The following is a 27,134-nucleotide window of genomic DNA, read 5'->3' on the forward strand; positions in this document are numbered from 1 at the left end:
ACAATATGGCTTGTTGTTGTTTGTTTGAAGCAAAAATTAACGTAGAATCTGTCGTATATAACAGGGTATCTGAAAAATCACTGCCTTTTCGCGGCCATCAGACGCCTATACTCCTCGACGATATTCTTTCTCTCGCCCGCGAGTTCCTCTCGTCGTCTCAAACTACCAGCGGCAACCGGAACATTAGCCACGTCCACCCTCGCACCATCCCGGACCTTGAATTTCGCAGTAGGCTTCGTAAGATGCGGCGGCGCCTCCGCAACATCAAACAAGTTCGCCGGCTTGTTGCTGCGCTCCTTCTTATTCAACTTCGCCCACGGATCAGCATCACCCTTAGTCGCAGCACCCTCACCACCCGCCTTCTTCCTCGCCGGACCGCCCTTCTTCTTCGCCTTGCGCGCCCCACCCTCCGCCTCCCACTGCTTCCACAGCTCCAACTGCTCCTCCATCTCCTCCTCGCGCTCCTCCCTCTGCGCCTCCTCCTTCTCCTTGATGGTAACATCATCCTTCCGCCACTGTTCCTGCAAGCGCCGCAAGTGCTTCTCATGCTTCGTCAACCGGTGATCGCGAACCTTCGGCAAATCCGACGACGCCGGTTTATTCGACTTGCTCATCATAGACAGCGGCAACTCGCGATCCACCCGCGCCGCAAAATCAGACAGCCTCTCCCCGGGCAAAATCTTAGGAGTCGCCCGAGGCTTGACGTCGGCCGCCGCAGGCTCAGGCTCAGGCTGCGCTTTCGTCTCCGCCGCTGCCGCTGCCGCCGGCTTTCCCGTCTTCTTCTTCCGTGAGGCCGCATTGTCGGATTTATCGGCACCGTCCCGCTTGCGCTTCTTGCTCTTCTCCCCTGCTTCGGCTGCGGCTGCAGCGGCGGCGGCAGCAGCAGCCAGCTTCCCGCGCGGCTGGCGCTGCATCAGGCGGAGAAAAGCCTTGGGGGTATCATCTTCGGTGGCGCCTCTGCGACGGGCTTGGAGTTTATCCTGGAGATCCTTCTTCTTTGCGTTTGCGTCTTTGGGGTTCTGGTTCTGGTTCTGGTTCTGGTTCTGGTTCTGGTTCTGGCCCTTCTTTCCGCCTTTGCCGTACTGCTTGGGTTTGGAGTTGGGGTCGCGGACGGGGAGGGCCTTTGCGATCATCGACGGGGGGAGGTCGTAGATGCTGGTTTCATCCGGGTATGTTAGCATTGCGGTTTCAGTCTCGTTTCTAGGTTCGCTAACTTACTTCGCGTCATTTCCGCGCCTTTTGTGTTTGTGAGGCATGGTGGGTGTGGTTTGGGGTGGATGGTGGTTTGGGATGTTGATGGGTGGTGAGGCGGACGGAGAACTTTTTTTTTCTTGGGGTGGCTTGTCGGTCGATATCTAATCGGGACTGATAAGGTCGGTCCGCTTGCCGCTTGCCATGTCGATGTTTAGGAGCATGCAATGTATGATAATATTGTAATAGTAATGGAATTCATTGTATATATACATATAACTAAATTTAGGCCCTGACATAGGTCAAAAGAGAAAAAAATTGATGATTATCAAACCGATTGCGAGATTTTGGGCGGAGAACATGGATATATGCACGTGTAGATATATATTCACCTTGCCTATCATACATTTTCCCCATACTTAAGACTCTGCTCTACATAGGAATCTACAAGCCATTCGTAATATTCGCAGCAAAAACCCCGCTCGCCATTGGCCTGCCTTTGAATCCAACTAGCAGTCCACTCACAACCGGCAATTGGAATCTAGAATCATATAAGGCAGATCAAGAACATAGAGCAAAGATATCAAGCTTCAATCAATCAACTGCTCTGGTGGTGTAGCGGTAACATCGTTCTCTTCCATTCAAGGCTAAGAACAGCTCCGGGTTCGACTCCCGGCCAGTGCAATACGAATTTCTTTTTTGCTTTTCGATTTTTTGTTTAGCCGTTGTTCTCTACTCCATATCAAGGACACAGAATATATTTTACTGAGTGGACTGAGTCGTGTTCTTCTTCTTTTCCTCTTTTCTTTGTTATCGGTGGTGGACATAGCAAAGAAACAGAACAACAGCCCATTATTAACCACACGATGTGCATAAATCCAGTATACAGTACTGCAAACGGTCGGCGGTAACCAGAATTACATACAATACTCCGATACCATACAATCTCGCCCTGAACCGGGGTTTTGCCAGTCCTTCGTGCATCCTCTGAAATACCCCGCTCCGGCGCCAAGACAGGTGGAGAGCGCGGTTGTTTCTTGACTCGCTCGCAGCAAGCCTTTATTTATGGTATACCGGGCTGTGGCCGGCCTATGTGGGGGTTCCTTTCATTTGTTTCTTCTGGAACGGAATAGGGGTTGCGTGTCGGTGTGTTCAGAAATTGTGCGGTGTGGAAGTGGTACGTAGTTGGGGATCGAATGGTGGCGATGCTAGGCAATAGCATTAAGTAAGGTCTCTAGTTATGGATGGGTAGGCAACTACAGGGAGTTGATGGAAGATGTGTATATCGTGAATGATACGTCATGATCGCCAGAGGATATGTCCATTGTGAGAGATCTGGTGCAAGGGCTGGACTTGGAGCATACAAGGAGTTATTAGTTATACTGTAAATTGAATAGACTTTCATACCTGAATGCTTGATGACCGAGAAAATGCTAGATCAGGAATGAATACTCCAAAAGACACCACATAAAGAGTAAAAAGGCAACATCATAATTGAATGAGGCCCATGGAGCGGTAATGACAAGACATCTACTTCGTATATTCCCAACATATAGCCAACTATACATCCTAACCATGGTGCTCATCTTGTTCCGCATGCTGAGCCAAGGATTCATGTACTACACTGGGAAGACTGGGACATCTTCATTCATCAACCCATCCATTCGTGTCACCTCGATATCCAGGCCAAATGAAGGCAAACGAAACATCCCCAGCACCTCAAAGGTAACCGATTCCGCATCAACCCATTGCCAAGACCCCCGGTAATCGAATCATGACCAAGACGTGATACGATGGCGCCCCACACCCCGCAATCCAGCCCAGCTCCCATCCCATGCGCACTCTTGGCACGCGATGATCTCCATTCCTTGTTGCGCAAGAGTCAGGATAAACTTCCCTCTGACGGATGCGAGTCTGGCCTCGCCATAGACAACTCCATCCCCGTCGGAGAAATTGCCCCATCCCGATGGAGCTCCCTGTGGCGTCGATTCGGGACCGCTTCCCGCTTCCCGTCCTCCGCCAATACAGAGGCCGATGATGCGCTGCCGCTGCTTACCTCGCCTGGTCAGCCACCGATCTCGCCCCACAAGCTCAGGAAGGACTGGGCAAATACCAGGCTCTTCTCTCGTTGTTGTTTGTACCCTCTGTTGGGTTTCTTGGTCATGCTGTGAGTCCCGTCGGATTTACGACTACCGGAGCGGGGGCGGTCGTGAGAAAACCGCTAATCCAATGACAGCGGCGTCGTCCAGTTTGTTGCCATAGCCTGCGGAATAGCTATCTCCTTCTTCCCCGATGATGTCGACCGCGCAGCGGACCGCTGGCGTCACTCATACAAAGGCTCGAGCGAGGACGCGTCGCATTGGCCGACGGACATATCTAAAGATATCCATCCGGTCGGGTGCCACTCGCACAATGACTACTGGCGTCCTGTTCCGCTCTTCTCTGCGCTCCAAGCGGGCTGTGTTGGTGTTGAGGCCGACGTCTGGCTCTTCGGTGACGATCTCTATGTCGGCCATTCCACCTCCGCCCTCACCCCGCAGCGCACCCTGAAGAGCCTGTACCTCGACCCGCTGGTCAGGATCCTGGACCGGCAAAACCCTATCACAACGTTTCATTCCGCTTTGGATCAGCCTTCACACGGCGTCTTCGACACGGACCCGTCACAAAGCCTGATCCTCCTCGTCGACTTCAAGACCGATGGCCCACAAACCTGGCATCAGGTCGCCGCGCAGCTCTCCCCACTGCGCGAGCGAGGCTACCTAACCCACTACAACGGCACAGACCTAGTCAACAGACCAGTCACCGTCGTCGGAACAGGCAACACGCCCTTCAACATGGTAGTAGCGAACACCACCTACCGCGATATATTCTTCGACGCCCCGCTGGAAGTCCTAACCACAGACAGCGACAACGAGCACCAAGAAGCTGCCATCACAAACCCACCCGCCAAGAACGCCGGCCAAGGGCTCTCCGGCATGTCCGGCGCAGCCATCACCCCCAACAGCTTCAACTGGACCAACAGCTACTACGCATCAGTCTCGTTCAAGAAGTCGATCGGGCAGCCGTGGCTGTTCCGTCTCAGAGAGCGACAGCTCGTTAAGATGCGGGCCCAAATCCAGGCTGCGCACGACCGGGGTCTCAAGGTGCGGTATTGGGCGCTGGCGAGCTGGCCACGCAGTTTGCGCAACTATCTCTGGAGCGTGCTGACTCGTGAGGGCGTCGATGTTTTAAATGTGGATGATCTTCGGAGTGCCGCTGGGGGCGATTGGAGCCTTAAGGTGTCTGGCTGGTGGGGCTGATCGGTGACTACCGGTTGAATATGATTCTTCATTTGAGTAGTTAGTTAGCTAGCAAGCTTTGCATACTACAGTAGGCGGCTTACGATCGTCCAAACGCACAGCCCAAGTGACGATCATCGTAACTGAGGTCTGACGCCTGAGTCATGTTTATACTTTTTTTTATATATACTATACTATATTCTTCAACTCTTTCCTCTTTTCTTCCCCATAAACCTAAGTGTAGTACACATGTCTCACGACGACAGATCTGACAGATCGGCCGGGTCTTTCTGAACTGCGTCATCTCGCATAGCGTGACGATGGGGCGCCCGGCTACAGAATGTTGCATAGACCGCTTGCATATCCGTTCATGCCCAAAGGTACTTACTACCTATCCACTCGCGCTGATAGTGGTATGTTTCTTAGGGGTTCATTTGTCGAGTAAGTTGGGAGTGGATAAGGCAATCATGGATTAATCTTGCGCTATCTTACGTCAATGACTGGACAATCTTTTGAAAGTGATACGTTTAATATGAAGACTTAGATTTGATCAAGAAAATATCGAACCGATTCTGATTTATCCGTGGGTATCATATCTGTCTGATGGGCGGGCTCTATACCGCCATTGGATGGATGATAGCAAAGTTCGTGTACAAAACGCTCAATAGCATAATTCTCTCAAGGCAGAAAGAAAGAGAGAGGGGAAAAAAAAAGCAAAAGTTACGCGTCCCGAATCATAAGCAGAACAGCGCCTCCTCTCCAAACTCATTCGTCACCGTGCCCTCCTCGCGGAACATGTCACTCAGCCAATTCTTAGCGGTTTCAAAGTCCGGCGCGCCGAACTTGAGGAGGACGAACCCGGCGCGCACACGCGACGCAGTGAACGTGACCTTGGCGTCGTAGTGCGAGGTAGTCTCTTCCACGGCAGGAGCAGAGGAGGACCAATTCCGCGCGCCGATGCGCGGCAGGGATGTGTAGCGGTCCATGATGAAGGAAGCGAGGTGTTCGAAGATGGGACCGTAGAGGATGAGGGTGCCGACGACGCCGTGGGGGCGGGTGCGTTCGCGGATGAGGTTCGTGCGGTGGAGGGTCTCGTCCGCGTTCTCGAGACAGCCTTCGTCGAGCTCGCTGTCGAGGATGAGCGAGTCGCGGAGGAGGAGCAGCTTCTTGGCGCCGGTCTCGTCCGCGGACCAGATCTCGTTCTTGCCGCGCCAGAGGTGGAAGTCCCAGTTTTCGCCGCGCGAGGCGCGCCCCTGGGTTACCCAGTCGAGGACGCAGAGGCTGCTGCGGTGGGTGTCTTTTTGGATGGTGCCGTCTATGGTGAAGATCTGGGTTTGCTCGTATCGGCTGTCTTTGTAGGGGACGGATGGGTCTGGGAGGTAGCAGAGGGCGGCTTCGCGGCCGATGCGCACGTCGACGTTTTGGCGGCTTTTGTCGGAGAGGGCGTGCGCGGGGGACGGGCCGCGGTGGCCTTTTATGCTGGCGTTTGGTTCGGTTTTGTAGATCTTGGTGCTGCCTTGGGGGGTTGTGACGACGAGTCGAGTTTGGGGCTCGAGTGTGATTGTGACGGCGATGTGGTCGCCTGGGAGGAGGCCGCCGCCATAGGTGAGGAGGTAGAGGTGTACTGGGCGGGAGGTCGGACAGGAGAGGGCGGAGGACTGGGGTACGTAGCCCGGAGTGCGGGCGAGGAGTTTGAGAGGATATTTGTAGGTCAGGGTGGTTAGAGTCGGGTTAGAGGGAGGTAGGAGGGTGAGGACGACGTTGCCCTGGCCGGGTTTAGCGACGCAGCCTTCGAAAGGGGATTTTATCGGCATGGTGGTGGTGGTAGTAGTTTGGCGGGGAGATAGCTTCAGTCGGGATGAGCATATCAGAAAGAAAGGAAAGGGGCCCCAGGCAGGACGGTTTATTTATAAAACAAGTGTACCATAGATCAACGAGCCAGAGCAGGGTATGTCAGGATGGACCATGGCAGAAGGTGTGTTGGGTATGCATAGTTCATGCTGGGGAGTGGCTTGTGGAGCGCATGATTGATAGATGGATACTTCGTCATCCGCATGGCTCTTTTTTTGGCCGTTACACGTATTGCTGATCCAGGCACTGAAAGCGGGGGTCTTCCGGTCTTAGCTAGGCATCAGAAGCAACCCGTCTTGGCTGGGTCTTGTAGTCTTGGGTTTCTGGTATAATTGGTGGACATGAAGCTTTGCGATGGAGCACATCGTGATATCCATTACGGCATCGTTTTCTTTTCTCTCCGGGGGACCCAGGGTTAGGGTTCGTGCATGTCAGATGCTGCCCTTTGTAGATGCGCCGGGGTTCTGCTGTGACGGTATCTTACGATATCTTACGATATCTTACGATATCTTACGATATCTTACGGTACGGCTGTTGTTTCCGTCCCCACCGGTATAGATAGCAATGCATTAATCTTATGTAATGTTGAGCATTGACTCTAGCCTGAGGCAGCAGGGTGGAGGCCAGGCCTTCAGGCACCCAGGCATCCAGGCGCGTGTGGGAGCCAACTTAGGTAACGGAAAGCATCTCCCCGTGTTCCCAATAATCAATCATCATCATCTCCCCTCACCTACCGCCATCCCTCTCGCTCGACTCTGCGCCTTTCCGTCCCCTACGTCCACCGAGGCGACTGTTTCCTCCAAAAATTAATGTGTCCCATTGACTCTTGACCACTTCCCCAGGATTTATTTCCTCCAGCCCCGCGCGGTGTGCTAGGAAACGCGCGCGCGCAAAAGAAACATCTCGGGTGCGTTGGCAAAGCATCGCGTTTCACGTCACCAAACCATCCAAATCTACACTCCCCTCCTCTATTCTGTCTTCCCCGCGCTCGAACAAGTCTATTCCCTAGAGAGCGGAAATTAAACATACCCACATGAGAGTTCTTGGAATAGGGATCGCTGACTGACGGATATCTTTTGCTTCCAGTGCCTGCGACTACCGACACAATGGATCCCGAGTCGCAACTGACCAGCCCCGAGCCAGATTTGGCCGAGGCTGACAGCTCCGCCAGCAGAAGGAAATCGGGCCGCGCGACACGGAAACCGGAATTGTTCTCCCAAAAATTCAGCTCACAGAATGGCGCGACGCCTGGAAAACGCAAGCGCAACACAACTGGTGATGAGAACGATGAGGATGATGATAGCGAAAGCCATGCCGAGGACATTGATGACGCGTCGGAGTCTGAAGGCGACGTGTCCAATGATGAGCCCGATGAAGAAGAGTTGCGAGAGAAGAAACGAGCGGCGCGCCGGGCGTCCGCAAAGAAGGCCGCTTCCGGGTCGAAGCCAAAAACGAAGTCTCGTGCGGCGAAAAAGCCCAGATTTGTCGAAAATGGAACCGGTAATCAATTGGCATTCCGTCCCGCCCCTAGTGGGAGGAAAGTGGTGTCGCGTCCCCGGAAGCCTAAGGTGCGGCCTAGCCTGGCTGCTGGCGAACGGGGTCTTTATGGTATGTTGATCGCTCTACCCTCTCCACGGGCGATTGCACGCGGTAGCTAACAACTATATGTAGCGGAGGTCTTCGGGAAAGGCCGCAATGCCGACACGACCGCCGCGGATTGGCTCACCCGCTACCAGAAGGACCAATCCATCGCCATGCGGGACATGGTCAATTTCATTCTCCGGTGTACCGGTACTGATCTCGAAGTGAGCGCCGCCGATATTGAAGATCCCGATCATAGCCCGGACCGCATCGTGGATTTGCAAAATCTGTACCATGCCGAAGGCATCTCCGAATATCCTCTCATCTCAAAAGCGAAGAAGTACCGAGCGTTGCAACCCGTTCTCGCCGAATTCTTCAATTCTTTGATCCAGACCTTGCACCATTCGTCCGTCTTGTATGATGACGAAAAGCTCTATGAAAACCTGCAAATTTGGATCTCGGCCATGTCGACCTCCCACTGTCGCCCCTTTAGGCACACCGCCACCGTTGTCGCCGTGAATATCATGAATGCCATGTGTGATGTTGCCCGCGAGTTGATGACTTCCATTTCCACGTCCCGAAAACAGCTCGAAAGCGAGAGGAGAAAGAAGACGGTGAATAAGGGCAGGGCTGACGCGATCGAGACCGCTGTTCAAGAGGGTGAGAAGAAGCTGGAGACAATCGATGACTACCTGAAGGACGGGGTCAACATTGTATTCGTCCATCGCTATCGGGACGTCGACCCCAAGATTCGTTCTGAGTGCATGGCGGCTCTGGGCCAGTGGATGCGCAGCTACCGGGAATACTTCTTTGAAGGCCAATTCCTTCGGTACTTTGGATGGATCTTATCGGACCCAGTTCCCCACACTCGTTCCGTAGTTGTCGCTCAGATTCGGAGTCTATTCGACAACAAGGACAACGTGGCTGGTATTCGGTCGTTCATCGAGCGTTTCCGCCAACGCATCGTCGAGATGGCTGCAAACGACGCTGACGTCGGGGTGCGCGCATCCGCAATTGAACTGTTGGACCTCATCCGAGACGCAGGGCTGGTTGAGCCTGCCGATGTGGACGTTGTCGGGAGACTCATCTTCGACTCGGAGCCCCGAGTTCGAAAGACAGCGGGTCGTTTCTTCGTCGCTAGCGTGCAGGATGTATTTGAGTCTACGCTTGAGGAACTTGGAGAGGAGGCGAGCGAAATGTTTGCCGACGAAGATGAGGAGGACTTCGAATCCCCAAAGCAATCCTGGATCAAGTTCAAGTGCTTGGTTGATACTCTCCAAGCCTACGACGAGCAAGAAAACGAGTCAAAGCCTGATCGACCTATCTTCGCCTCGAGGGATGTTCTGTCAGGCGCTTCACTTGACTCGCGATTTGTCCTTGCCACTGAGGCCATCTATCCCTATTTTACAGAGCTTGGCCAGTGGCAGTCATTGGCAGGTTATCTTCTTTATGATCACTCTCAGATTGCCGACGACTCTGCGGATAATGATACTGCGAGTGCCGTCAAGCGGTTGTACAAAATCCAGGAGGGGCAAGAAATGATCCTTTTGGAGGTGCTCTGCAGTGCGGTGAAATTGCGGGTGCTCGAAGTCGCCAAATCTGATATTGACAAGCGAGGCCGAAAAGTGAAGACCTTGACCGATAGGATGCCAGAACTACAGGAAGAAATCGCCCACAGCCTTGCGCAGATCATCCCTCAACTCCTGAATAAATTCGGCTCCGTGCCAGAAGCTGCCTCGGCCGTCTTGCGACTCGAACACCTCGTGGACCTGGACAAGATCCAGGATCTGCAAAGAGATGCCACCGCCTATACCTCTTTACTGAATGATATCAACAAGCAGTTCCTGACACATTCCGACCAGGATGTACTGGCTGAGGCTAGCGTTGCCTTCCTTCATGCAAAGAGCTCCGACGATATGCGGGATGCGCTGGAAAGCAAGGTGCAAGAATTGTGGGATGATATGATCGACACGCTAGGAACGTTGTCTCGTAAGAAGGATGTTGTGGAGGGCAGTTCACTGTCTGCCTCAACCCTTAATGAGCTTACCAACACGGTGACCAGAATTTCGAACCTTGCGAGTGTGACTGACTGCACCGCGGCTCTAGAAGCCACGCCGGCCACCAAGTCTAAAGGGAAAAAGAAGGATGCTGCAGAGGCGCCATTCAACATTCTCACGCACCTCGTAGAACGAGGACTGCGCGATGACGAGGAAGACGAGGATTCGGCCAAGGCAGAGACTGAGTTGACCATCAACAGTATGCGGACCCTGCTTTTCTATTTCATGTGGAAGGTCCAAGGTCTAGTCACGGTCCTTGCTACCGGGAAGGCGTCGTTGAATACTGCCTACTTCGAAACATTGACGAAAAGCCGGGAGACATTCGTTTCAATCCTCGTTGCTATCATGCGGCAACGCTCAGGCTTGGACGACGTCCGTTTCGCAGCAACCACCACCCTCCTGGACTTACAAACGCTGTTCGGTACGCTCCGACACGCCGGGCAGGGCGTGGGTAACGACGAGGAGGTCATCTTCCAAACCCAAGGTTTGGTGCATGAAGTCGACGCGAATACCCAGTCACTCATCGCCAAAGTCCACGGGATCGCCGAACGGAATTATGCCAAACTAATCCGTCTTCCCCTCGAACCTGCCGAGGACGACGCCCCCGAGTCTGACTCCGACCTCGAAAAGGAGCCATCGGACGACGAAGAGACAGGCTCTGAAGGGGAATCACCGTCCACCCAACGCCTGCGGTCGTCAATCATCGCAGAGCAGCGTCTTTGCGAACTGACAGGCAAGATAGTTCTGGCTATCATCGGGCGCATTCTGGACGGTTCCGGATCCCAGCGGGGCCAGCTGAAACAGCGTCTGATCAGACACAAGTCCCACTTGGGCCACAACTACCGCGAGGTCCTCTCCTTCCTCGAGGAACGCAAGCCAAACGCCGCTGCCGCATCGCGGTCCAAGAGCAAGCAGCCCGCACGGGGCGGGTCCAAGGGCGCTGGCAAGAACGACCACAAATCCACCGAACGGGTTGAAGACGACGATGATGAGGATGAGGAGGAGACTCGTCACCGCGCGGACGAAGATGACGAGGAAGAACTCCGAGCGCGGGGCCTCATCGAAGACAACGAGATTGACCAGGAGAATGACCAGGAGGACGAAAATCCCCGGACGCCTGAACCGGACGAGGACGACGTGATGGGTGATTGATTGACTGATTGACACGATATGACTAATTGATTGATTGATTGATTGATTTGTTTGTGTGGCTGGCTGGCTTCGTCTCTTGTCCATGGAAGGCTGTTTACGGATGGTGGATGGATATCTTTCATCTCACGATTCAACTTCTTCTTTCTATTTTCGTCACCTTTTCTTTGCTTTTCTTTTCTGTCTCTTTGATCCTTACTATGGAAACTTTTATTATTTTCTATCATCTTTTTCTTTTCATCTTTATTTCTCTTGTCTACAAATTATTATTTCCCCTCTTCGTGTTTCCTACTTCTTCTTCTTCTTTTTTTCCCCCGCGGCTCGTTACTTCATTCATATCCCAAATTCTTCTTCTTCTTCCTTCCACCTTTCGCTCCTATCTTGCAGTTCCAAATCCCGCCCAAATCACCTCGATTACCCCGTTCATATTCGATTTTCGTATCGCGGGCAGCGTATGAAGGGAAAGGAAAGAGATGGGAAGGGGAGGAAAGTGAAGAAGCAGGCAGTGAATTTGTTGCGCGCGCTGTATGTATCGAACCGACCCGGTATGTAACTTTACGCTCTTGTATATACCTATGAGTTACCCATGGCGTTGCTGTCGTTTGTGAAATATTATCTTTTTCTTTATTCCATTTACTAGATGTCTGTATGCGGGGAGGGTAGGCTGTAGAGTTACCTAATGAGCTTTAATGGTGGTAGGGTATGGGAAGCAGATCTGAAAGGTTCGAAACAGAAGACATTGTTGTATAAGAGGGAAAAGGCTCACCCAGTAGAGTGATACCCCGCCACTGCATACATACATACTTCAGCGGGGCTGTAGATCAAGAGCTTCTGACAAAAAAAGTTATTGTCTTACTTAGGACCTAAGAGTGCAAAACCTAGAATTGGATGCTGTGTGGCTATTTCTACCTCATTTTCTCCCCTTTTTTCCCTTCGGAGAACTTCCAGCACAAAAGGACGGACAGCATTTTCTCAGGTTACAGACGTAGAGGGGGACACCGAAGGTTATAGAGTCAAGGGAAGTAAACAAAAAGGAGTGGAAGGATGGGCTGATGGATGGGGATGGGTGAAAGAGTCAACCGATTGATTCGACATGTGCAAGTTACGCCTGTATGAGAGATGCTACGTGGTGAAGAAAGAGAAGGGGATACATGACGGTGAATCTTGTTTATCGTGAAATGATAACATCAAAAAGGGGAAATAAATCATAGAAAAGGGGGAAAGGGCTGGATTCGTGATAGGAAAGAAAGCAAATTAGGGGGACCGTGATCAATCAAATGTTCAAAAACAAGAAGAATAACAGGGAAAGGAAATGAACAGCTGCGTGACGCTACTCAAGAGGAATGTCTAAGACACCCAACTCAATTCTCACCTGAGGTAGGTCAGGCCTAAGAAGTTGAGAACCAACATGAAAGCTCCATGAACAGGAAGAGATACTTCATTTTTTCTTTTTCTTTTTGGGTGGAAGGTGGGGATAGCGGGGTGGAGGGGCCGGGGGACAGGAATGCCACCACGGAAGGGGTCTAACAGGAAAAAGAGTTGAAGGGAAAAAAAAGTTCAGGTATCAATTCAAGTAAAAAGAAAACTGCCGACTGGGAAGGGTCCCATTTTACATATCCATGGAATCGCCACCGTTGGCGAAGCTGAAACCGCCCGGCTGCTGTTGCTGCGTGCCGAGGGTGAAGCCGGTTTGCGTTTGCTGGGGAGCCAGCTCGTCGATGTCACCGGCAGCTTCGTCCTCATCAGAGAAGTACTTCTCAATGATGTTGTAGGCCTTCATGTAGATCTCCTCGTTGGCGTTGTTCTGGCAGTCGTGGATCTTCTCCATACCGCCAGCCTCCTCGATGAACAAGGCGTAACGGTTGACGCGGGCCTCACCGGCCTGTGCCGTCTCCTTATCCATATCACCAACCTTGAGGATGTTCTCCAGACCATCCAGAGCAACCTGGATGATCTTGTTGTCAGGGCAGGCCAGGAGGTCGCACAGGGGCTTGATGCACCCTTGGGAGACAAGATAGCGGATCTGCTCGGGCTTCTGCAGACCACCAGAGGTGGCGTTCGAAATGGCCCAGCAGGCTTCCTTACGGGTCTTGAAGTCACCGTTGGCAAGCAGGTGAATCAAGGGGGGGATGATGCCAGCATCAACAACGGACTGGATCTGGTTCGAGTTGCCAGCGGTGACGTTGGAGATCGTCCAGCAGGCCTCCTTGCGGATGCCATCCTTGGTGGAGCTCAGGAGGGAAAGAAGGGCGGGGAGAGCGCCGCAGTTGACGATCACCTGGGTCTGGACGTCATCACCAGTGACAATGTTTCCAACCGACCGGAGAGCGGGAGTTTGGACAGAGGTAGAGGCGTGCATGAGGAGCTCCACCAGACGACGGGGAATGCCCGCCTCGATCACAGCCTGGATCTTATCGTTGGAACCATCGGACAAGTAAGAGATAGCCCAGCAAGCGTCAATCAGGACTTCATCATCAAGCATGTAAATAAGTTTAGCGAGGACAGGAAGAGCGGGGGCGATCTATAGGACAGGTTAGACAAAGCCAGAGTCAATGGGAATAGGATTGGGGGACTGTACGGTGGTCCAATCAGGTTGAGGCGTCTTGCCACGGCAGAAGTTACTCAGGGTCCATGTGGCGTTACGGAGCATGCTCAGCTTTCGACCATCGTTGATGAGGGTCAACAGGGGACGGAGAGCGCCGGCGTTGAGCACAAAGTCCCGGCATTGAGGGCTGTCACCCGCAATGTTACCCAGGGCCCAAACGGCCTGTTCCCGGACATCAGGCTCGGGGCTGCTCAGGAGCTCAACGAAGATGGGGACGGCACCGGCCTCGATGACGACCTGAGTCTGCTGGGCGGATCCAGAGGCGATGTTGGTCAGGGCCCAAGCAGCCTCGAACTGAACCAAAGTGTGGGGGGATCGGAGGAATTCCACGAAACGGGAGACGACGCCGGTCTCGATAACACGCTCGATAGGAGGATTACGCTCCTTGGACAGCAGCTTCCTGAATTTGGTGGTGGCCTGGATCTGCGAGTCGATGTGTTCGGAGAAGACACCCTTGACCATCTGCGGGAGTTCCACGTTCAACTAAACAAAACCAGTGTTAGCCATGTCGAGGTATTTTCCATAGTCGAATAGAGAGGGCAAGGATAAGCGGGTGGGTCGTGTGGTCCCAGAGGGAATTGGTTGACCCATCCACTCCGACTTAGCAACCGGGCGGTGAAAAAGATATGAAAAAGAGGCAAAGAGAAAAACAAACAGTCCAGACGGGGGGGCGAGGGAAAATCACAAGACCACCCAATCCGCCCGTCAGACTCAAAGACCAGGGAGATAAAAAAAAAAGACATACCTCACTCTCGATAGCAGTAGCCTCATCGTCACTCTCGGCGCCAGCGGCCATACCGTCTCCCACACCAATGCCGCCATCCCGGGTCTGGATACCTCTCCTCTTGGCCAGGTTCTCATCGCGTTTCTGCTTTCGGATCTCGACCTGCTGCTCCTCACGACGACGACGCAGTTCGTCAGGCCGGAACTGATTCCTGGCCTTGTATTGGGTGCGACGATGCTCGGGGATGTAGCGTTCCGCCATGGTTGCTTAGGAGGGGTGAAAACAAAGCGGGCACCACAACGGGTTGGGTTTTGTTACTTAATCAAGAGGAGGGGGGGGGGAAAAGAAAGTGAAGACAATGAAGAGGGAGAAGAGATCTCCGAGAAAAGAAAGAGGAAAATAAAAACCCAAAAAGGTTAGACGGGGAAGAGGGAGAGAAGTAAGAGATCGATCTCGATCAAGAGCAGACGTAGAGATGGAGGAAGAGAGAGAAGGAGGGGAAAAAAGAGGTGGGTTTGTCCTCAGTCACGGGACGCCACCGCTTGTGATTCGCTGTTTGCGGCTGCGCGCCTCTAAGCGCCACTTCCGCCTAAGCGACCATTCCCAGCAGTCTACAACAACCGATTGACACCGTAGGTAGTATCAGAACTGTCATTCCGTACTGAGTCCCACTTGGTGTGTCAATTTGCATTGTACATACGGTTGCCCTGGGCCTACACGGTCACGTGTCGCGTGATTGAGGACCCATGTGTCGTCCACACTGGGACTCCTAACAATGCTGCCCGGACTCGGTGATAAATACGCGGATGTCGCCACGGCCATCTCAGAGCAGGGCAATAAACATGTCATCGGGGTGGTGGTTGATGTGTTTGGAGGCATCTGGAAAACCAAGAACAAGTCGAGCAGCATCACATTTACCATCAAAGACCGGGATCTGAATAACGGACATACATGGGATGGCCTGAGAATCAAGTACTTCAGTGGCAACGAGAGCCAGCTGCCCCCAGTCGAACTAGGCGATGTAGTGCTACTGAAAAATCTCTATGTAGGTGGCTAACCTATCTGTAGCGATCTTTCTGGAAGTGTGACGCTGACGCGATTATCGCAGATACGGTCCCTGAACGGGAAGCCGATGGGCGTCGCTGCTGAGCAGAAGACAATCCCTTGGGCCATTTGGCGCGATGACCCGGATCCCAATTCGCGAGGGGCCCCCATAACCGGGCCATCTCCCTGGGAGCCATATCCTTCAGAAAGTAAATACGCAAGAGGTCTACTAGCGAAATCTACCGGTGCCGAGGGCGCCCACGGTGCCAAGGGCTTTCGCGATGAGGGCGCTGAGCGTATTGCTGCCCCTCGATCTCACACTGTGGTTCATGCTTCAATGGAGAAACCCAGAATCGCCAAAAGCTTTTCTCTCATCAGGGATGTGGAAGAGCGCATGTACACAAGCCTTGTCGTGGAGATCCTGGGAATCATCCCCAATGGCCACGAGAGGGCTCTTGTCTACGTTACAGACTATACGGCTAACGAGGGCCTGCCCAGCTATGAGTACGATGAAGAGGCCGGGCGGGAAGGGGACGAGTTCAACTATCAGGGACGACCGAAGCCTGCCAAAGGCCCATCGAAAATGACCATCCAAGTGACCTTGTGGGAGCCGCACTCTAGCTTTGCACAGAACAATCTCAAAAAGAATGACATCGTTTTGTTGAGCAATGTTCAAATCAAGCGAAGCCGGGTCGTCGGTGGATGCCTGGAAGCCAGCATCTCCGGCAACCGGAATGATCCACGTGCAGTCAATGTCGAGAAGGTAGACGCTACGAGTGACGAACACGCCCAGGAACTCGTCAAACGAAGAGAAGAGTACCTCGAAAAGCACCCGGAAAAAAGGAAACTCGAAGACACGGACGATCCAGCGAAAAACGCCAAAAAACGGAACCGACCCGTGCCGAAAGCAAAAGAAACCAAACGCGAAGAAGGCCAAGGGGTCCTCCCCACCAGCTTTCGCAGTCAACTGAATGACAAAAGTCGGTATCCATCCCCAGACATTGCCGGCGACACACTGACGCGCTAACCTACCTATTCCAGTCCAAGCATCCCACCGACACAGACCCAACCGGACAATCGAAGCAATCCTCGACAAAGACTCCCACAACAACGCTTCCCCCGACGCAATCGAGTACCGCCTACCCTTCCAGAACCTCAGCTACCGGACGAACGTCAAAGTAGTCGATTTCTTCCCCCCAAACCTCGCAGACTTCGCCGTGCCAGAAAAAGCAGAAAACACCCTGGACACGTCCCCAAGCCAAACCCACGGCGACCGCATCACAAACTGGGAGTGGCGCTTCTGCCTCCTCGTCGAAGGCGCAGAGCCTGTTCCTCGAGGGACGCAGCGGGAGCAGATGAAGCTTTACGTCGCGGGTCCGGACGCGGTTCATTTTTTGCAGCTTGATGCGGCGGAGTAAGTCATCTGTCACCCATATACATGATTTTACCCTTATCATATTAACTTTGTATCTTTCTCCAGCCTACGAAAATCCCCCCAAAGACTATCAGAGCTAAAAGAAAGACTCTTCTACGTCTGGGGAAACCTAGAAGAGCGCAAATCCGGGATCTCCCCAGATCGGCTCTCGCAGCGGCCCTTCGAGTGTTGCATTCAAGAGTACGGTGTGCCGTGCTCCCACGCTCTTCCCGACGACCGCGAGCTCGGCTGTAGCCAGGGAGACTGCTTCGGGTGGGAGAGGCGTTTTGGCATATTCGGAACGACTATCCAGTGGGAGAAATGATTTCTGTGTTTGTTATACCCATCGGCGTTAGTTGTTTTATTTCTGAGCTGTACATTTGAGAGTTATTGTTTACTATGATTCACTTGGAAGTGGTCGTAAGTTTGATGGAGAAGCTGGATCCTATCCCATGGCTATTACTTATTTGAAAGCCTTTCGGTGCATGAACTATCCTAAGTAGATGCAATGCCCTCAAGGCATCAGTATATCAACATAGAAGATATGGTTCAATATTAACGCCTGGATGTATGCTCCCCGATTTTACATACGAGTGTTGTCGCAAAACCACGTCCAGAATACAACACTGCCCCGTTATTAAACAATTTGGGGGTGGAGCGAAAAGAGGGAGAAGAAGAAACCATGCACGTGTTAAGAGACGCAACCTTGATACCTCGCAAAAGAACCCAGAATTTGAACAAGGGAAAGGAAAACAATGGACAAATCGCCTTCATGACCGCTCCGAAAGGTGGCTAATTTGCAATAATATCATGTGTCGTTAGGAAGGAAGAAAGAGAGAAAACAAATAGATAGTACCCTTGTCGTCATAGCCAAGATAGAAAGGACCAAACCAGCTAGACCTTCGTCAATTTGACGATATTAGTATCGATGCCATGCGCGGCTCTGTCGAACCGGCAATTATCGCCCCAGAAGCATTCTTTTCGACCGGGCTCGCTCTGCGGGCAGCGATGTCCGTACATGCACTCTGGGTCGTCGCACTCGAGCCCGTACCGACAGGGAGTCATGCGGGCGATGGCGACGAGGATGAAGTGTTCACTCTTAGTCAGTTTGCGGACGTGGTCGTGCGGACAATTATCATTCGGGCAGGTGCCTTGTATATGGTAGAAATTGCAGAGTTTCAGCTTCTTCATACGGTTCAGTTCGTCGCGGGGGAGGGTTTTGAAGTCGAGACGGTCCACTCGCTGGCCGTGTTTATTTCGCTCTACGATCTTGGGATGCGTGGAGATCGACGCTTTGGAACGCACTACCTGGAAGTCTCCTGAGGTCTGTGAGACGGTCGAGGAGGACCGGGAGGGTTGCATCCCGTTACTAGGTGTTGTGGATGTATTGGTGGAGGGCCCTGCCGGGGCTGGGACGTTGTGGTGATGTGAGGGTGCGAGCGGAGCGCGCGGCTTGCTGGCTACTGCTGCCTTCCACGGAGCCCACACATTCATCTTTGAGTCTCTAAAGAGATCGGGGAATTTCGCGGCCCGGTAGGCTGCCTTGATGGAGTCCATCTCGTCTTCGAACGGGAGGCCTTCGACCAACGACACTCGTCCGACGAGACTTCTGTCTTCTAACGTCTTTCCCAGAATGTCTGCGTATGCGGGGTCGGAGTTGCATCCTAGGAAAATCTGGTGGCAGTGGCAGTTGTATAGATACAGCTTGAAAGCCTCTGAAGAACACGCGGACCGCAAAATCAGCACCTGTGATGGGGGAAGCAAAGCACGCAGCCTCCCAACCGTAGACAAGAGATATACTCACCGCCAATCTTATCATGAGCGCTCTCCTTGCCCGGACCGATATCCACGAATTCGAACAAAGGATAGCTACTATTGAAGCCGCGGCCAAAATCCTCGATCAGCGCAGGCTCAGTAGTGACACCTCCTCGGACACAACGTTCGCTCAGTCCCTTCAGATTATCGTATAGTTTGACTATTATTTTCGGCGCGTCGATGTGGGGAAAATTGCTGACGACGTAGCTTTGGAGCGCCGTGTGGAGATGTTGTGCTGCGTTGCGACCACCCTGCTCCCCGTTCTGTAGAAACTCGTCTTTGAATATCATGCCGGCGCCGTCGAGGAGGACAACAATAAAAGGTTCGCGGTCCTAAAGACGACGAAACATGACAGTATTAGCAAGGGAACTCTGCTAAATCTCATACAACCGCCAGAGAAGGGTCTCACCATCACCGCTTTAACTCTGGAGATTTGGTTCATTAGCTCCATCTCATGGATCTGGATATCACGATTAAAGCGGGTCTCGCGTTCATGGTCAAGCTTCTCTTGCTTCCACGCATCTTCTAATTCGGTTACACGCTGCAGAAGGTCCTATGAGAGGGCGTTCTTAGGTTAACATGGCAAACGGGATGAGGGTCACAACAGCTGTCATTGAATCCGGCGGAGCTACCTCAATTAGGCTGTTCTTGGAGTTCTCTATGGAGATTAATTGCTTATAGCGTTCCAGATAAGTTGTAGCGGTCATGATGGCTACTCTATCTTCTTTTTCTGGTCCGTTTTGAATTGTTATAGGGATGGATCAGAGGAATGGTGTATTCTAGGTAGCTAGGTAGCTGGTTGTTGATATCTTTTTTTTCTTGTGGAGAGGGAAGTTTATGTGGAGAAAGAAGAGAAGCAGAGAACAAACAATCCGGCGGTTCACTCTTTGTCGGTGGAGCGCAGTCTAGTCATGTATCCAATAGGGGTCTGTTCTCAATAGCATGAGAATTACCTCTGAAATTAGTTTATTTAGATACATGCATACATCGAAATCAAGATAAATTACTCTGTACTGGGAAGAGTTAGCCACCTTGATCAATTAAATTATTCACCATACTATGGATACTATGGCATGCTGTCTATCTATTCAGGGATACATACCTGACCACCCTATAAGGTAGGTATCTAGGTAGCGTAGAGTAGTGGAATTCGAGGAATCCCCGGAGTTGAAGAAATGGCCGCTGGTATAACAATCACCTGATCTGATTGTGACAGCAGCTTCTCTACTTACTCGACTGACTCATATCCCATTGAGGACTCAAAGGAGTGATTGTGACTCTAGAACTGTTGACCATCTGGACAAGCTGCTTCAGGATAGATTTGTGACATGCACGTACATAACTTCGTGTAGAACCAATACACAAACACCTGACTCAGCAGTATAAATCAGACCAGAGCGGTAAGCGAAAGCGGCAAGCGGTCAGTAATATAACCGCCGTTTGTTACTACTGACTAGTACCAAGCAGGCACTCCATAGTTGGGACTAGAGTAAACGCCTACGTGGAGAAAACCATTCCTCCCTTACCCGGCGCCATCACTCTCAACAATACTTGTCTTCTCTTCTCTTCTCTTCTGTCTTTCCTTTTCTCCCCTTCTATTTTCCTCCCTTCCTCCTTGTAGTGTATCCATCAATCGCAATGGCTCGTCTCGGTTTCCTGTCTTTGGCGCTGCTCTCTGTCCAAGCCTTCATTGGCGGCAGTCTTGCTGCTGTATGTGGCTTCTGATCTGATCGAACTTGGTCAACAATCAATTGGTGGACTCGTGACTAATTGCGCGCTCTATAGGATGCTGCTGCTGACGCCGGTGAGAAAGCCGATGCGAAGTTGGCCGTTACCGCCGAGGCCTCGTTCCCTGCTTCCGAGATCTTCGGCGTCAAGCTGGTCAACGGCCACCCGACCCAGGCACTGATCTCGTTCACCAATGACGAGCCCAACCCGGTGACCGTGAACTTCGTCGGCGGAACTCTGTCGACTCTGGACGAGGAGAGCCGTATCCTTCGCAACCTGACCGCGACCCGCTATGGCATCGAGATCCCCGCCGGTGAAAAGGAGAGCCTGAGCTACAGCTTCGCCGACGAACTGCACCCTCAGGACCTGAGACTCGGCATCGCTACGATCATCTCCAACACCGAGGGCCAGTTCTTCACCGTCTACGCATACAATGGAACCGTGAGCGTCGTGGAGCCGGAGACGAGCATCTTTGACCCTCAGATGTAAGCTAACCCCCCTCCCCCCCCCCGCATGTTTCTTCTTTTTTGTCGCTGGTGATTGACTTTGCATGCGCAGCATCTTCCTCTACTTCTTCCTTCTCGCTTGCTTCTCCGGCGTGGTTTACTTCTTCTACACCGTCTGGATCGCGCCTTATTTCCCTCAGAAGCGCCGCTCTGGAAAGGCCCCCGGCAAGTCTGCTGGCGCCACCAAGAAGGATGAGCCTGTCGAGCCGGCGACCTCCCCCGCTGTGTCGTCTGCCACCACCTACAACGCTGACTGGATCCCGTCTCACCACATCAACCGCCCCGAGGCTCGTAAGGTGAAGAGTAGCTCCCGCTCCAAGACCCGCGCCTAGATGTGCCTCAGGGTGATCTTTCGGAGGAAGGAGGATTGGTAGGGGTATTTTGGTATCACCCATCGCATGGTGGATAACCAGGATTGCACGAGGATAACGGACTCGAGGGCAGAAAGATCGCTGAGAATGTGATCGGGTCACCAGAGTCACGGCTATCCTTGGTGGGGTTGTATATCTACAATCATTGTGTGCGACTTCTGTAATAGTAGCGCTCCGAAGCGCAATTTTCGGAATTGCAATTCCTTTTGCATTCTTGAATATGATGGTCTCATGAAAGCTGAATCCTAATCTATTAATGGAGCCACGATGCACATATATCATTGTAAAACATTCGTAAATCATCCCAACTCCACCCCACCCCATTATAACTACAACCGCTTCCACTCCTCAAACTCCTCCTCCAAATGCGCCTTAAGCGCCGCAAAGCGATTCCCAAACCCCCGCCCACAGCGCCAACAAACAAAATCCCACTTCAGAAACCCTTCCCGCGCAGGATGTCTGCGGACATCATCCTCCGCCAGAGGAAAGTCCTCCAGACCCACAAAAAACGGCGTCGAAAAGCTATTATAGTGCTTACGGTGTTTCAACCGCTCACTGTACCTATCCACCGACATCACATGAACATGCAAGTGGTTCATAGACGGACACGCATGCACCCCACACATGATCTCCCGCTCCCAGTCTCTGCCAGGAGGCAGTGTATCCGGCGGCGGGTCCACGCTCAGCGCATCCTGGCGCGCCTTGTCCTGGGCGGAGAACCGGCCGTATTTGCGCCTGAGCTCGGCGGCGGCGAGGGTGCGGAGTCTGGATGTCTCTGCTTTTACCTTTGCGAGGAAGGCCGGGTCGGCGAGGGCGTCGAAGGGGTGGAGGTGGGTTTTTGTGGCGTCGCGTGGGAGGAGGAGCAGGTGGAGGGTGGATTTGGGGAATAGGTCGCGGATGGTGACGAAGTCGGCGTTGTGGGTGATGACGACGTTGGCTGGGTAGGCGTCTGGGTTGGCGATGTAGGCGCCTAGGCCGTCGCGGGGACCGCAGGCTGCTGCTCTCTTCTTGCCCTTTGCGGCGGTGGGGTCGGTTGAGGAGGCATCGCGTTCTTGTTTGGGGTGTTTGGGTTTTGGGGCTAGGAGTTCTGCGACTGGATGGCTCGACATGTCAGTGGTTTGATTTCTTCGTTATCCGCGCGAGGGAGGGTTTGAATGATGTATGGGAACAGACAGGCATCTCGCTTCGCCGGCGTCCCCTGCGGCGGTACTGAAGGGCCCTTCGTATTTGAGGACTCGGCGACTTCAGCTTCCAGACCGGGTGATTCGCTGGCCATGACAGGTAGCGGTAAGGTATGCAAGATTGGGTGGCATGGCGGTGCGCACCAGTTGGCTGGTGATGGGATGCGGGCGGCGGAGGCGAGTCGAGTCTCTCCAACTTAGTGCAGTGCGGGACCGCGACCACCGCTTTGGCTGCAGCAAACTGTTTCCTGAGATCTTTCACCGTCTGGATGTTGCGCTTTTTCTGACACTCCACGGGCGTTTCTTTGTTTTATACCCATTAACGACTACATTTATATATATATATACATATCCTCTTTGCAAGGATGCCCCCCAAGAAAAAGCCCGAGGGCCGTGGAATCCCCAAGCCGGGGACCAAGCAGGCCAAAGCCGCCGCGGAGGAGAATGCGAAGAAAGCGCAGTCCGCCACCACCACCAGCACCGAGGAGCCCAAAAAGCCCTCCGTGAAGCAGGTTATTGGAGGCGCATCATGGACGGGGAAGCTCCCTGTCAACATGCTGGCCGAGCACTGTCAAAAACAGAAATGGGAGAAGCCGGAATACACAATGGTAAGTGGGGGTTAACAGATTGATTTCTATTCGCATTATATCGGTTCGCGCTGACATTTGTACCCCCGGGATAATTCTAGGCCAAAACACCGGACGGATATATGTCGTCGGTGATATTGAAGCGCGTCGACCTGAAGACTAAAGAGACCGTCGTCCTGCCTCCGATGAAACTGCCGCCCTCCCACAAACAGCTGGCGGCTCAGCCGACGGCGCTGGAAGCTCGCCACTTCGCGGCGACGTATGCGTTATATCGGGTTTGCAATATGAGGAATTTGCATATGATGCTGCCGCCGACGTATCGGAAATTCTGGAAGGAGGATTTCACGGAGATCAAGACTGCAGATACCAAGGAGGGCAAAGGCTGGATGTACGAAGCGGATCCGTTCCTGGCCAAGCAGGAGCGAGAAGCCCTGGCAGCGGAGATTGAAAAGAAGAGAAAGGATCGCGAAAGGACACAGGCCAAAGCGAAGGACACTGGGGTGAACCTGGGGCTGGGTCCAAGCAGCGATAACAAGGGCAAGAGGATTTGGTCGCAAGCCCCGAAAGTCGACTTGGGCGGCAAAGTACGGCGTGATATTGAGAACCTATTGCGGCAGCACACAATCTGGAACGCCTACAACGTGCAGATCCCAGAGCGCGATCGCAAGGCCATTATCGAGGAATTCTCCCGGTTGGGTTTCCGGCGCAGCCATATAGAGGAAGCGGCCGCCGCTTGTAAGGACCGTGAGGAGGTTTTGGAGTGGCTTTTGGTCTACATCCCGGAAGACGACCTTCCAAGTTGGTGTCTTCCAGAGGGATACTCTGCGGGCGTGAGTCTAGCAACCGACGATCTTGCGAAGGAGGGGAAGATCAAGCGACTTACGTCGATTGGCTATCCTTCTGATCTGTGTTCGCAAACACTGGATAGCAAAAAGGGCGATGAGCTCGCTACCGCAGAGTTCTTACAGAGTACGTTGGTGTATGGGAGACCGCCCCAGAGCCAACCCTCTGAAGACGAAGACCTGTGGGCAGAGGAACAAGAGACGCTAGAGGCAATCTTTGGGGAACGCTTTTCTCGGTTATCACCAAAGGTCTGCGAGGTCCAAGGGGATCCCGAGAGTTTCCGCCAACCGCTGTCTTTCAAATTCCAAAGGCCTTCTGGCCATTACCCTTCCATGCCCCCGGTCATCTCGATCCAAGCCAAGGGCATCCCTTCTTATATCCGCCTAAGTGCGATTCGCCAGGTGGTGCAGCACGCCGACAGTAGCTTCCTTGGGGAGCCGATGATTTATAACATCTTGGATTGGCTGGAGATGAACCTACCCAAGGTGATGGAGAATCCAGGCAAACTGCGCGACATTTCGACGGTCACTGCGCCGCCACCGGCCTCTGGTTCTGTCTTAAGCCTACCCGTCCGCCAGTCTCGCAAGAAGGCGCGCGATATCAACTGGCAGCCCGGGTCTCCTCAGAGTATCTCAGTTCACGAGGCCTGGAAGGCTAAGCAGTTATCCAAGGCACAGCAACAGATGAATCGACAGCGTCAATCGCTCCCTGCTTGGAATACTCAGGATGCCATCGTACGGGCTGTGAATGATCATCAAGTCACTATCATCTCTGGTGAAACAGGCAGTGGTAAAAGTACCCAGTCTGTCCAGTTCGTGCTTGATGATATGATTGAAAAGGGCCTGGGCGGTGTCGCGAATATCGTCTGCACGCAACCACGCCGTATCTCGGCCTTGGGACTTGCTGACAGAGTGAGCGATGAACGAACTGGTTCAGTGGGCGACGAGGTCGGATATATCATCCGTGGTGATTCCAAGGTCAAGTCGGGTTCCACGAAGATTACCTTCGTGACAACCGGTGTCTTACTCCGTCGTATCCAGTCGGGTAGTGGATCCGATGGTAACGTTGCTGGGTCCCTGTCGGATGTCACGCATGTTGTTGTGGACGAAGTCCACGAGCGAAGTCTTGATACCGATTTTCTCTTGGCCCTCTTGAGGGATGTCCTGCGCTACCGTAAGGATCTCAAGGTCATCCTGATGAGTGCCACCCTCGATGCGGGAATCTTCATTAACTACTTCGGTGGTCACCAGAATGTTGGGACGGTGAACATCCCTGGGCGAACATTCCCTGTTCACGACTTCTACCTGGACGATGTCCTCCGGGACACCGGGTTTGCGCCGGAACTGACAGACCGCGACTATGAAGACGATGCAGCCCCGAGCCAAGGCGAGGAGTCGATGGGCCGCGCTCTTCGTAGCGTCGGCATGGGAATCAACTACGACTTGATCGCCGCCACTGTCCAATACATCGACGCTGTATTGGGAGACCAGCCGGGTGGTATCCTGATCTTCTTACCCGGTACTATGGAAATCGATCGGTGTTTGAATGCTGTCAGAAGGATACCCGATATGCACCCGCTACCATTGCATGCATCTCTCCTGCCGTCTGACCAACGGCGCGTTTTCCAAAGACCACCAGCGGGGAAGAGAAAGGTTATAGCAGCCACAAACGTCGCCGAGACGTCCATCACGATCGAGGATGTTGTCGCAGTCATCGACACGGGCCGCGTGAAAGAGACGAGCTACGACCCGAAGGACAACATGGTGCGGCTTCAGGAGGTATGGGCGTCTCAAGCAGCGTGCAAGCAGCGTCGTGGTCGTGCTGGCCGTGTGAGGGCCGGAACATGCTACAAGCTCTACACGCGCAAGGCAGAGTCGAACATGGCACCTCGACCCGACCCAGAAATCCGCCGAGTGCCACTGGAACAGCTATGCCTATCAGTCAAGTCCATGCAAGGTATCAACGACGTCGCCAACTTCCTCGCGAACACCATCACGCCGCCCGAAAGCATCGCCGTCGAAGGCGCCCTCGGCTTCCTCCACCGCGTCGGCGCCCTCGACCACGACAAGCTCACCGGCCTCGGCCGCTACCTATCCATGATCCCCGCCGATCTGCGATGCGCCAAGCTCATGGTCTACGGGTCACTATTCGGCTGCATCGACCCCTGCGTGACCATCTCCGCCATCCTCACCACGAAAAGCCCCTTCGTATCCCCCCGCGAACGCCGCGACGAAGCCGACTCCGCAAAAGCCTCCTTCTCCAAAGGCGACGGCGACCTCCTCACCGACCTCGCCGCCTTCCAGCAATGGACAGACCGCGTCCAAGCCAACGGCTACTGGCAAACGCAGTCCTGGTGCGGCGCCAACTTCCTCTCCCACCAAACCCTCCGCGACATCTCCTCCAACCGCTCCCAGCTCCTCACGTCCCTCAAAGACGCCGGCCTCCTCCCCGTCGACTACGCCGACAACACCACCAACTCCACCCGCGGATCCTGGAACCGCAACGCAGGCAACAGAGGCCTCCTGCGCGCCCTCATCGCCGGCGCCTTCCAGCCGCAGATCGCGCAGATTTCCTTCCCGGACAAGAAATTCGCCAGCTCCGTCTCCGGCACCGTCGAAGTCGACCCGGACGCCCGCACCATCAAGTACTTCAACCAGGAGAACGGCCGCGTCTTCATCCACCCCAGCTCGCTGCTCTTCTCCGCGCAGGGTTACCCCAGCGGATCTGCCTACCTCAGTTACTTCACTAAGATGGCTACCAGCAAGGTGTTCATTCGTGATTTGACGCGTACGTATCCTATTTACACACTATAACCCTATACCCTCCCCCCCTCCCTCACACACACACACACACACACACTATAATTTGAAGTATCCCAACACACACACCCATGTCCAAAAGCATTCAACGTCTACTCCCTCCTCCTCTTCTGCGGCTCCATCGACCTCGACACAATGGGCCGAGGCCTCATCGTCGACGGCTGGCTCCGCCTGCGCGGCTGGGCCCGCATCGGGGTGCTCGTATCGCGGCTGCGTCTGATGGTCGATGAGATTATCGCGTCGCGGATCGATAATCCTGTTTCTTCTTCTGATAGGGCGTCGGCGGATAATATTGCCGATAGGGTTATCGATGTGGTGAAGAAGTTGGTGGAGTTTAATGGGTTGGATCAGTGATTTCTTACTTCCTTTTCTTATCTGTAAGGGGGGTTG

The 27,134-nt window shown here is 53.4% G+C and overlaps 10 protein-coding genes and 1 non-coding gene across 11 annotated transcripts; 6 read left to right on the forward strand and 5 right to left on the reverse strand.

Annotated features, from left to right (window-relative positions):
• Window positions 1-15: 15 nt before the first annotated feature.
• P168DRAFT_303307 (uncharacterized protein) lies at window positions 16-1,290 on the reverse strand. Its single transcript, XM_024838739.1, has 2 exons — window positions 1,219-1,290; window positions 16-1,155 (listed from the first exon to the last, which is right to left on the reverse strand). Exons 1-2 carry the CDS (start codon window positions 1,254-1,256, stop codon window positions 78-80), a joined length of 1,116 nt encoding a protein of 371 aa, XP_024694111.1. The 5' UTR covers window positions 1,257-1,290; the 3' UTR covers window positions 16-77.
• A 505-nt stretch (window positions 1,291-1,795) lies between these two features.
• P168DRAFT_t74 lies at window positions 1,796-1,875 on the forward strand. The gene has a single exon. It is a non-coding gene; the product is annotated as a tRNA-Gly (tRNA).
• An 823-nt stretch (window positions 1,876-2,698) lies between these two features.
• Window positions 2,699-4,624, forward strand: P168DRAFT_309829 (uncharacterized protein; the record flags this gene model as incomplete). The annotated part of the gene is made up of 3 exons (XM_024839334.1): window positions 2,699-2,706; window positions 2,975-3,358; window positions 3,428-4,624. The coding sequence occupies 3 exons, from the start codon at window positions 2,699-2,701 to the stop codon at window positions 4,488-4,490; spliced, it is 1,455 nt and encodes a 484-aa protein (XP_024694112.1). The 3' UTR covers window positions 4,491-4,624.
• A 411-nt stretch (window positions 4,625-5,035) lies between these two features.
• Window positions 5,036-6,283, reverse strand: P168DRAFT_266091 (urease accessory protein UreD; the record flags this gene model as incomplete). Its single annotated transcript, XM_024834947.1, has 1 exon — window positions 5,036-6,283. One exon carries the CDS (start codon window positions 6,281-6,283, stop codon window positions 5,204-5,206), a length of 1,080 nt encoding a protein of 359 aa, XP_024694113.1. The 3' UTR covers window positions 5,036-5,203.
• A 1,143-nt stretch (window positions 6,284-7,426) lies between these two features.
• P168DRAFT_317045 (cohesin subunit IRR1) lies at window positions 7,427-11,110 on the forward strand (the record flags this gene model as incomplete). Its single annotated transcript, XM_024840069.1, has 2 exons — window positions 7,427-7,928; window positions 7,992-11,110. The coding sequence occupies 2 exons, from the start codon at window positions 7,427-7,429 to the stop codon at window positions 11,108-11,110; spliced, it is 3,621 nt and encodes a 1,206-aa protein (XP_024694114.1).
• Window positions 11,111-12,716: 1,606 nt separating this feature from the next.
• P168DRAFT_232878 (karyopherin alpha) lies at window positions 12,717-14,697 on the reverse strand (the record flags this gene model as incomplete). The annotated part of the gene is made up of 3 exons (XM_024833343.1): window positions 12,717-13,628; window positions 13,686-14,195; window positions 14,458-14,697. 3 exons carry the CDS (start codon window positions 14,695-14,697, stop codon window positions 12,717-12,719), a joined length of 1,662 nt encoding a protein of 553 aa, XP_024694115.1.
• Window positions 14,698-15,093: 396 nt separating this feature from the next.
• On the forward strand, window positions 15,094-17,343 carry P168DRAFT_266100 (telomere-binding alpha subunit central domain protein). The gene is made up of 4 exons (XM_024834948.1): window positions 15,094-15,481; window positions 15,545-16,460; window positions 16,522-16,894; window positions 16,961-17,343. Exons 1-4 carry the CDS (start codon window positions 15,212-15,214, stop codon window positions 17,217-17,219), a joined length of 1,818 nt encoding a protein of 605 aa, XP_024694116.1. The 5' UTR covers window positions 15,094-15,211; the 3' UTR covers window positions 17,220-17,343.
• Window positions 17,344-17,391: 48 nt separating this feature from the next.
• Window positions 17,392-19,538, reverse strand: P168DRAFT_266102 (CCCH zinc finger protein). Its single transcript, XM_024834949.1, has 4 exons — window positions 19,342-19,538; window positions 19,119-19,262; window positions 18,699-19,041; window positions 17,392-18,609 (listed from the first exon to the last, which is right to left on the reverse strand). Exons 1-4 carry the CDS (start codon window positions 19,414-19,416, stop codon window positions 17,789-17,791), a joined length of 1,383 nt encoding a protein of 460 aa, XP_024694117.1. The 5' UTR covers window positions 19,417-19,538; the 3' UTR covers window positions 17,392-17,788.
• A 684-nt stretch (window positions 19,539-20,222) lies between these two features.
• Window positions 20,223-21,564, forward strand: P168DRAFT_303314 (putative translocon-associated protein, alpha subunit). The gene is made up of 3 exons (XM_024838740.1): window positions 20,223-20,419; window positions 20,495-20,922; window positions 20,996-21,564. Exons 1-3 carry the CDS (start codon window positions 20,348-20,350, stop codon window positions 21,273-21,275), a joined length of 780 nt encoding a protein of 259 aa, XP_024694118.1. The 5' UTR covers window positions 20,223-20,347; the 3' UTR covers window positions 21,276-21,564.
• Window positions 21,565-21,643: 79 nt separating this feature from the next.
• Window positions 21,644-22,590, reverse strand: P168DRAFT_233391 (DNA 5'-adenosine monophosphate hydrolase; the record flags this gene model as incomplete). Its single annotated transcript, XM_024833365.1, has 2 exons — window positions 21,644-22,415; window positions 22,484-22,590. The coding sequence occupies 2 exons, from the start codon at window positions 22,588-22,590 to the stop codon at window positions 21,644-21,646; spliced, it is 879 nt and encodes a 292-aa protein (XP_024694119.1).
• Window positions 22,591-22,860: 270 nt separating this feature from the next.
• P168DRAFT_303316 (RNA helicase) lies at window positions 22,861-27,098 on the forward strand (the record flags this gene model as incomplete). Its single annotated transcript, XM_024838741.1, has 3 exons — window positions 22,861-23,103; window positions 23,184-26,712; window positions 26,827-27,098. 3 exons carry the CDS (start codon window positions 22,861-22,863, stop codon window positions 27,096-27,098), a joined length of 4,044 nt encoding a protein of 1,347 aa, XP_024694120.1.
• Between the last annotated feature and the right edge of the window lie 36 nt (window positions 27,099-27,134).

The sequence above is a fragment of the Aspergillus campestris genome (genome assembly GCF_002847485.1).
Source record: "Aspergillus campestris IBT 28561 chromosome Unknown P168scaffold_4, whole genome shotgun sequence".
NCBI lineage: Eukaryota > Fungi > Ascomycota > Eurotiomycetes > Eurotiales > Aspergillaceae > Aspergillus > Aspergillus campestris.